Source organism: Poecilia latipinna, unplaced genomic scaffold (assembly GCF_001443285.1).
Source record: "Poecilia latipinna isolate Pla-1442-1.1 unplaced genomic scaffold, P_latipinna-1.0 Scaffold34, whole genome shotgun sequence".
Classification (NCBI taxonomy): Eukaryota; Metazoa; Chordata; class Actinopteri; order Cyprinodontiformes; family Poeciliidae; genus Poecilia; species Poecilia latipinna.
This window is the reverse complement of record NW_015112650.1, coordinates 632,366-642,647: the sequence shown is the minus strand read 5'-3', so window position 1 is coordinate 642,647 and position 10,282 is coordinate 632,366. Positions and strand designations below refer to the sequence as shown.

General features: G+C 39.0%; 1 protein-coding gene and 1 long non-coding RNA gene across 6 annotated transcripts in view; one reads left to right on the top strand and one right to left on the bottom strand.

Annotated features, from left to right (window-relative positions):
• Positions 1 to 5,282, top strand: part of LOC106953657 (ras association domain-containing protein 7-like) — a 41,536-nt gene extending 36,254 nt beyond the window's left edge. For all 5 annotated transcript variants that reach the window (XM_015042596.1, XM_015042588.1, XM_015042580.1 and 2 more), the window contains 2 exons: positions 51 to 158; positions 2,521 to 5,282. In XM_015042596.1, the coding sequence (XP_014898082.1) occupies positions 51 to 158; positions 2,521 to 2,552 (140 nt within the window). In that variant the 3' untranslated portion in view covers positions 2,553 to 5,282. The remainder of the gene's footprint in view (positions 1 to 50; positions 159 to 2,520) is intronic.
• LOC106953684 (uncharacterized) lies at positions 4,643 to 6,688 on the bottom strand. Its single transcript, XR_001426245.1, has 2 exons — positions 6,500 to 6,688; positions 4,643 to 6,118 (listed from the first exon to the last, which is right to left on the bottom strand). It is a non-coding gene; the product is annotated as an uncharacterized LOC106953684 (long non-coding RNA).
• Positions 6,689 to 10,282: the final 3,594 nt, after the last annotated feature.

Here is a 10,282-nt window from a genome sequence, read left to right as displayed (position 1 = left end):
GCCTTTTTCCTAACTTTTTTCCCCCCCCCCCCCCCCCACCCCCTTTTCAGGTCGCAGTGCGACTCCCGTGGAATTTCCATCTCGCCCGACGGCCAAGCAGTTTCTAGGACATCCGCGGAACCTGCAAAACCCTCTAGTGTCCAGTCTCAACCCTGAGGGTGTGTATGTGTGAGACCCTGCTGCTTCCCACGTCTCCGTCCCCTCGTCCCAGAGCACCTCGCCCTCATATCTACTCCAGCTTTCTTGGGCTTAAAGCGGCTGCTTTTAATAATGGTGTTTGATTCTTATACCATCTGTGCACTGGTGGTCTCTTCCACTTCTTACCTTCCCTTTGCTCAACCACTGCAGGATAAGAGGCTTCTCTCTTTACAGTTTTCTCTTAGTCCTGTCCCTAGCTCTTTACATTCAATGCAGTCCTCCACCTTCCTTTTTTTTTTAGTGTTTCTCTCGTCCTTTCATGCTTAGATTCTCCAGGGTCGATCTTCTCCGCACTTCCATGTCCTCCTTGCCTCACACTATTTGCTTCTGGACTAACCACAGCTGCTTCTGTTATTCTTTAATGCATTTTGGGATTTGCTGCTAATCTTCTCCTTTTGTAATTCCGAGTGGCCTTCCCCCCCCTCAAGTCAAAAATCAACTCCTAGCAGCTGCTCTTCATTGTATCTCAATGTAACTTATAGGTCGCACTTCATATTACTGTGCCAGACGTTCTGATTGTGGGTTTGTTTTTAACTGTGATGTGGAAAAAAAAAAAATCTGGGCCAAAATAATTTCAGTTTACCTTTTATTTATGAATACCATTAATTTACATGTGGGAGCATGTATCTGCACAATGCCTTGTACTTTAATGATGCTTGATTTTCAAAGAGCAAGAGCCTTTCACAGTTCTCCTCCTGTGTGAAGCGTTGGGCCTTGTGTGCTTACAGAGAAATGTATTGATATCTTTTTGGACCCCTTACTGAAGACTTTTTTAAGGATTGTCTATTTTTTACCAAGATCCGTGTTTAAAAAAAAAAAAAAAAAGATACATTTCCGATGTAGAGCCACAGGCACTGAGTTTGTTGAGATGCTTCTTCTGTTCCTTCCTCTGGGATGGATGTGCCTGGTTCTTGTGCTGTCTTCACATCCACAGTTTGACCTTTCATAACTTGCAATGTGCCTCATTGTGCTGTAGAATAAAGGTAAATAATGTACGGTGCATTGTAAATGGATTTTTACTCACTGAATTTTTCACATTTTGTCAGGTTTCAACCACAAACTTCAATGATGATGCTTTTTTTCACTAAGAAAAGGGGAAATTACTTATGGATCGTGTCCACTGAGTTCTGAACACTTTTTATGGTCCAGTGTATTTAGGAGTCTGTATCTCTGCCCTAAATGTACAGTACAATTGTCCTATGGACCTACGGCTGAAGAAGGTCAACCAATGGTATCTTATGGGTCACCTTTATATTGGAAACAGACAAAATAGCGCACTGAACTCCACAAACCCCGTGATGTGCTGCTGTGTGGAAACGAGGCATTGGAGTTGATGAGATGAGGAATAGAACTGAATACCAGCTAAAGAAAAAAATAATTAGAGGCTGAAGAGAACATCGGGGAGTGTGGAGGTTCACCTCCTAGCATGACAACGATCTTAATCCATCCATCCATTCAGTTTTTTACACTCTTATCCCACTGGGGTCGGGAGGGGTCCTGGTGCCTATCTGCAGCTGGCAACGGGCAAGAGGCAGGGTACACCCTGGACGGGTCGACAGTCCATCGCAGGAACGGTCTTTATCATGCGCACATATTAGAATACGATGTTTGAAAGGCCTAATGAAAGACCAGACCTTATCAAACTGCACACGATTTACGCAGAGCACTGAATACTACCCACTCCACATCTCCAGCTATGTATCTATGAAAACCATTTTCCTTCTGCTCTGCAGTTATGTGCTGCTTTGCATTGTTTTCGGAGTTTGTGGTTGTACTCTTGACAAAATGTGGAAAAGTTCCAAGAGTATGAATGCTTCTCCACGGCACTGCTTGCCCTAATAACAATTATAAAACTGTTTCAATCAATACTATTGAAATTCATACCCTACAATTCAGGTTTATGTACTGTTTTTAAAGCATTTAGGATTTTAGGACAAATCCTCCTAATATCCTGATTGGTCAAACTGTTGTGTGTGTCTTGTGTGCATTTCCCTCACATATGCAGTGTTATTTTTCTTTGAGATAGGAGATACATGCCTATATCAGTTCTTTTAATAGACACTTTTTATATTCACTTGTGTTCAAATAAATTTTTTTTGACTGCAGACCTCAAGTAATACCCAAAATCTGTGGGCAAATTAATTAACCCTGAAACCGATCCTGTGTCAGACTGTATTCCCTGCAGGTGTGTGTGTACCTGCAGGGAAGGATGTTTTCTAGCTGAAAATGTTTTACCACCCCTCTTCCATCCCCTTAAAAAGAAAAAAAAGACAAAAAAAAAAGGTATCATCATCATCCCCCACCTGTTTTTGTGTCTTGCAGTCCTGACATCCCGAGAGTCGTCATGGAGATAAAACACGGACAGCAGGGCCACGGGAAAGTTGTTCACTTTTCTGTCACCGTCACCTCTTGTTTAACCCCTTTTGCTTCCTAACATTTCCATTCATTATTAATTTACCTTACAAGTACTTTATATAAATAAGAAAGATATATTTACAACGTTTTGCTACTGTAAACATTTCAAAGTATCTGTATGACATGTAAAATAATTTAGGAACCTTTGACCAATAGAGATTATTACTATGACTGTGTATTTAAATAATAAAATGTGAATCATGTTTTAGATATCCTTTTGTCGAGTGATTTTTTTTTAAATATAAAATTATAAGAAACTCTATTTGAAAACTGTGCATTTGAAATCCTTGCAGTAAGCAGTTGACTTACAAGTGTGCCTTAATTTTTTATTTTTTTAACAAAGACAACCCTGAACAAGTGTGAAGTGCATTTGCTTTCAGGCCCCTTTAGGCCCTTGGTAACTCTGGTGGAATTTAGGTAGGGGACAGGAATTACTGTTAATGATGCAGAAATCTGTCTTGCAAGAAGAAGAGTTGTAAAGAGGAAATCACGTCTGAACAAAAGCCATAGGAAGTCTGGTTTAAGGTTTGCCACAAAGACTTCATAGTAAACAGGAGGAAGAAGGAGGAGCTCTTGTAAGGTAACTTTGTGGAATATATAATGTTGAGACGATGCATTAAGCCGAATAAAGGACGATCCTGGAAGGGAAACTGTTAGAAGCTGCAGAAGATTTGACTTTGTGGCTAAGCTTCACCTTCCATGAGGACATTGACACTCAATATAAGGCCAGAGCTACAACAATTTCATTATATATAAGAATATGTCTGGATTACAGCAGAATTGAGTTGAGAATCTGTTCACTGGTGCTCTTTCCAGTCTGTCTCAGCCTGAGTTATTTTGCAAGGTCAAATGGACACAAGTTTCGGTGCAGAGTTGAAGAAATACCCTAAAACACCTATCTGTAACTACACGCTATTCAGTTTTTGTATTTGTATGATAATCCTAAGTATACTAAAAATCAAATAAATCTGTCCCACTAATACAGTTTATCTCCAGTGATTATAAATCTTCATTTTGCAGGATAAATACACATCCGCTAAGGTCCTGCTCGCCACTTTAGTCCTCCACCCAGTTGCTGTTTGTTTACCCTGGAGACCAAATTTGCTGTCTGCCACACTCTGAGTGACGTAGGCCTCCCCGTGTGCTCTGGCTGACCCCGGATTGATACCCTGTAGGCTTCTAAAAATACCCTCCTCTGCCATCCCGGGGCAGGTACATCATTTTTCAAGCCTTCTTTCTTCTCATCTTAGTCTTAAAATCATTCCCCGCCTCCGTATTTCAATGTTTCCAGCACATGACACCAAAAGTTTTGATACAATGATCCACTATGCAGAATTGGATTATAATGAGGAGATTTGGAACTGTTTGGCTTTGTAAGGGTTAGATAAGCTTCAAATCCTTGTTTTGTTCCCACTGTCGGGACAAGCCCAAAGCCGTGTGGTACACTATCGCCCTCTCGTGGACATGGAGAATATTACACAGGTTTATTAGTTTTACTACAAAAGTGTTAAATTCATCATTTCCCACTGACTAACTCATTCAAATTGCTAATATTGAGGGATACAATAAAGCTAAATGTATTATTTGATCTTGAGCTTAGATTAGAATTTTACTTTATTAAAAAGAGGAACTTTTCAACATTTCTCGTTTAAATTGTAACCCAGACAGCTAAACTTCCAGAATGATACAAAACCGGATTCTAAAGATTTTTCGGAGTTCTGTGTGTTGGGAGTTTAAGAGTAACATTTTGTGTTATCTTTTTCTCACTGAAAACTGATCAAACTGAGCATCTGGAAGAACAATCTTCTCAATGAAGATGAGCGTAAGCGTCTGCACGTCCCACATCAGGATGACGTTGACAGGAAGCTCAAGTTAAAGAGCCTGTGAGACAAACTCTTGTCTTTTTCCTCCGTGTCACAATGACTCATCAAGTACAGATGAGGTGGGAATAAAAAAAAAATAAAAAAATACAAATCTTGTGAAGACATGCTCTACATGACAAGACAAATTGAGCAGCGATTATGCAACAAATGTTTAAGTCACAACTTTACTTCTCACTTTATGCACATATCAATACACTTTATGCACAAACGATATGACGTTGCTGAGAAATTAGGTGAATATTATTTTACATTAATTCAAAAGTCAGGAAAAAAAAAAAAAACTACATTCTGAAGTCAACTTCAGCGGTTTTGTGGAACAAACATGAATGGCACCCTGGGCAAGCCCATACCCCACACACAACCAAAGACACAAAAAACAAACTTCATACATTAGAGCATTTAGATGGTCTTGATTGATACATTTTAAAGAGATTTAGAGAGATTTTGTGAAAATGGTACACTTTTACATGAATCAATATGTATCATCAGTGATCTTTATTTGGAGAATTCAGATAAAATGGGGAAGTGAAAGAAGAGTAAAACTTTCAGCGAAGCTCCTGAGGTCAGGAGTTGAACCTCGCACGGCTGTGCCCAAGCCTGACGGCTTCTTCACATGGGCCCGCTCTACCGCTGCGGCTCGTGTCGCCCTCACAAAGTCTGTTTTAAAGAAACTGTACTTAGTGGAGATTCAGTCCAGATTCGTGCATTTAGACTGTGTCTCAAATTAGGCGAGTTCTCGTGCCATGGAAGTATTAAAAACAGTGTTTTAAAATGTTCCCCCACGCCCCACAAAAAAAAGAGTAAAGTTTTCACAAATCTCAAATTGGGCCGTATAGAATCAATGTTCAGGGCAAAAAAAATTAAAAAAAAATTGCCATTTTCGGACTAAACAGTCTTTTTATGTACCAGAAATTTTTAGTATCTCTGGTACTAAAAAAATGATACCAGAAATTTCTGATGCATTAAAAAAAGAAAACGCTGACATAGCCCTTTTATTACCACAGAATCATAAGACAAGAATTGGATATGAATCTAATTTTTGACCAAATAACACCTATTTTATGAGCATTGTCCTCGTCACACTCCACCCTGCCCTGGACGAAAACCCATATAGCTCATATCAAAACCTTCCACTGAGGTGACAATAACCTCGCCTTCTGGAGACCCAGAGACCCCAAACTTGTCATTGCTGAGAAGAAAACTGATCAATCCCACAGTTATGAAAAAGAAACTGAAACGCAGCTCACCAACAGCCACAACCGATGGCAAAAGATCATCTGGGAATGCAAAGCAAAAGCCACCTGGGTTCTAAATAAGGTATGTCAGCACAGGATGAAGTTGGCCTCGGTACAAGTGGAGACCACTGGGAGGGCATTCGAGTGGATCGGGCCTTTCCCAGCAGCGCACAGGACATGATCAAGAACAGCATGTACATATAGGTGTCTGCCTTGTCCGGCTGAAGCTGGTCTGGAGGCGAGGCGGAGTGAGCGGTATTCCCAAAACCAGGTTAGCCGCTGTCACACGCACAGTGGAACTGGCAACTGGCACAATGTGCGTTAGTCAGTGGCTTACCTGCTTTTAGATCTCATAGGTTATAGTGACAGTATTTCGCCTCACACACTCTGTAGAGCATAAATGTATACTGTATCATCATTCATTGATGAATCAACTGGTCAGAAATAATCATTTTAGTATGTAATGTCACACAACTGAATAAAACAAAAGACGTCTATGTTTTATTTTAAATATTCTATCTGCTCCACTATGTAATAGTGATATCATCAGAGTGAAATGAGATTCGACTTCCTGTTCATGATCTATGGATCAGTCAGTACATTAACATATAGCTCACATCATACTGTTTCTAAACGGTAAAAAGAAAGTTTCGTTCTCACACATTGTTATAGTAAACACAAAATAAAGACATTTATAACAACGTTACACGGTGATTAATGTATCACATTTTATGACTTCATGTTCATTAAAAATGTAGCGGTACTTACCAATCCCAAGTTTTCTTTTAGGATATTTTTTAGTAAAAATAAAAAAGTTTAATTCCTGCTCCATGGTTGTGATATTTAATATCCATATTTTCAAAATGATTTTTTTTTCTTTCATTATTAAAGGAATCTCGGCGCAAGATTAAAGTTGGCCGCATTTAGGCATATTCTAAAGCCTACACCGCCGTAGAAGTTCAGTTCACTTGCATTACCCCCGCTCTGCCCACTCCCATGCATCTGCAACCCGACCTGGTTATGCAAATGTACAGCGAACTGACATCCCACTCAGCCAATCCGAGGCCGCGCTGCAGTCGCATGCCCCGCCTCTTGTTAATAATTGACATATCTGGAGCTCGATGGGCGGGATGTTCAAGAACAAGCACGTTCAGTTGATTGTTCGAGTTGTAGTTGGGGTGCGGCGCGTTCAGTTCTGCACGTCGTACTTCAGGAATAAACCATTCCCAGTTCAGCAGTTCCCTGCCCTGCTTCGTATTGGTGAAGCAGCTCTTTACTACAAAGGTTCCTTTAATCTTAATTAAACACCCTGTTAGGCGGCAGCAGCCATTCGAGCTGGTTTGTGTGGGTTTAAAGCCGTTTTGATTGCGAGCGGTCCGACCCCTCCGGTGTGGAGTGGTTGAACTCGGCTTACTTTGTGTACTGTGTTGCCATGAGCGGAGTGTGGCTGTGCACGTACCAAGGATGCTGCATGACAGTCTGATCTGATGATGATGACGGAGAGGAAGGGAGGACAGGGAACACTCAATTATTTAAGGAACGAGAGCTGACATCATTAACACATTGTGTAACATCATAATAGTTTTGAAATGTACAAATAAAATAACGTTCCAGTCATTTACGGTTAACGTTACAAGATCAACGTTAAGATATCTGACAGACGACGTGTAGAAACTGAGTAAAGTTTCAAGCAATTATTCTAAATTATTATTATTATTATTATTATTATTATTATTATTATTATTATTATTATCTGTTAGGATATGTTGACCCAATGTCAAACCAGGACAATTAACAATTAACTGTCATTAACTGAAAGTTAATTGTCTTTTACTTGTTAATTAACAAGTAAAAGAAAAATAAAAAGAAACTACGAATACTACACCAACCACAAATAACAATAACGTGTTCTAACATTAATTTGTATTTCTAAAAGCCCACTTTCCAGTCGCAGTCTGGTCCCATCACACAGGCTGTATTTATGTTTACGGTGTCCATGACTGACTTTTAATCTTCTCTCTTCGCGCCCTCTACTGGGCAAGACGAGAGAGCTGCTGTTTACAGTCTTCATCGTAATTCCAATTCCAATTTCACAATTATTAGATCCAGCGGTTATAGAAGTTTTGTAATAACGCAATTCAGGGATTGTTGTTTCTTAATGTCAGTGTTTCTGCTACTGGAGTGAGGCAGTAAGACAAGGATTTAGAAATAAAATAGTTGATAGTTGTATTTACTGGGCTATGACTAGTTTTCAGGACAGAATGAGACCTGTAAAACTGATGGGTCCATATAAGCCCAAGGAGAGAACCAGTCATCTGCTCCAACAATTTATTAGCCTTTAGGAAATATTTTTGAACACAAGGAGCAGGAACATCACAACATCCTTATATCAGTGATTTAAAACTATTTTTAATTTTTGATACCATGCAGTAGACCGCAAAGTTGTGCATGAATGTAAAAGTCAATTATTTTCTTCACCGATAGAAAAGTGTAATGTGTTTATTATGAGTAGGACTAACCGAGCTGAAGGAAAACAAAGGAAAAATAAATATTCATTGATACAGAACCGAATCAGCAAACATGAACTTATGAAACTACTGAAACCTTCAAGAATCTTGTCGTGTAAGATATTTAAGAAAATAATAGTGAAACCGCACACATGAATTTCTTTATTTGACTGTTATCTCTAAAAATTTTTACTTTTTATGTTGAACACCAGACACATCTCACCTCTTTCCCACAGTTTTTCCACTTAGTTCCACGACTGCAGTGGATTTTTATAGTCAATGTTAAAAGCAGCACAGAGTCTGAAGCGATGGAGGAAATTTATGTCAACATGGAACCTGTTGGACAAACTGCATCTAACCACACAGGTAAGAATAAAGTTACAGAGAAATCTAGTATGTATTTAATTAATTTTGCTAAGGTTCAGGTTTTTTGTTAATGTTCGAACAGCTCCAAAGAGAGGCTCTGCCTCAATATGGCTCAATGTGGCTGCATCTTTGGAAATCCTGAATGTCTTACTTTTGGCTGAACTCATCGCCCTCAGTGTACGCAGTGTGTCTTCTTCTAGTCATCTTAAAGATGAGTAAATTTTAATAGAGTAAATTTTATGTTTCTGTAATAAAAATGTTATCGGCTCTTCTGAAATCAAACTGACCAAATAACAAGGGTTTGAAAAGCATAAAGCTTGGTGTCTCAAAGTGTTGCAGAGAAGTGAATCTGTGTTACATGAGTTTGATTCATTTTCAGCAATGGTTGCATTTGCAGCCATTTAGGTTAGCATGTCTTTAATATCTCCTCTTTTTCACACTATTTTCCCAACAATTTATTGTTCAGTGTTACCTCAGTTTAAATTCTACAGGCATAACCAAAATCATGAAACTATTTAATAAGTCTTCAGTGAAAATACGATGTGACTTCTTTTTTTGCAAACAGGTTTGTTGATTTTTTTGCCAGCTCATGACATGACAGCAGATTTTTCTGACATTAGTAACTTTCTGACTGAGCAGAACAGCGACAGCAAGTTTCCCTCCACGAACGCTAACTTCACTGAAACGACTCCACGAGCTGAAGAGACTTTAAGGTTTGTCAAAACTTTGAAAAAATTTGGATCTCATTAAAATGTCTAAAACCTTTTCCCCTCTGAATTGTAGAGTATAACTAATAACTTTCCTTTTGTGGCTAAATGAATATAATGTAAATGACCAACTTTTATTTTAATTTATTAAGTACTGTATCATCAAAACAACAATGTAAAAGAAGCAAAACTTTGTTTTTTTCTTACAGAACAGACAAACATCAGTGGTTCCTGTTAATCCAGGGCCTGCAGAAGAAGAGAGGAGCAGATCCAGTAGAGATCGATGATTAGGATTTGTGTTGAGTGTTATATTATTTACCAACAATCATGTACCTTATAAGCATGGTGTTACTTAAAACCTAAAGATAAAATGTACACTTGTTGTGACTTACAAAGCAACAATTTTACCGGTCGCGGTCCCTGTTATTCTTTCTTCTTAAAACTTTAACATAATAAAAAGCTGGAGACTGATTTTGCGTGGAGGATCGGTTTAGCATGATGAGCTCTGATTGTGTCTTAATGCGACTTTTACCATGAGATTTTATGGAACTTCAGTTGTGTTCAGTGATAGTGGATCAAGCTCTTAAATAATCCAGCAAAGTATTACTTTAAAATTAGTGGTGGAAAGTAAGTACTTAAGTACAATTTTCGTGTATCTGTACTTTACTTAAGTAGATTTAATAATGGATACTTTCTACTTTTACTCCACTACATTTTACAGTAAGTATCTGTACTTTCTACTTCACTACATTTCTACTAAACTGTCCGTTACTCGTTACATCCAAGTCGCGTTGCGCTTTTCGTCCGTTAAAATGTTAAGTTCAGGGACTTAAGGTGGCGCTGTAAAATCCAAGCAATAACGTGACTTACATGTCTGTTGTCGCCCATCGCCACCCCCTCAACTCGCACGCGGAGCTCCAGACATGCGCAGTGGTTTCCTCTGAGCGGGGGAAGATGTCTGTCTAATCGTC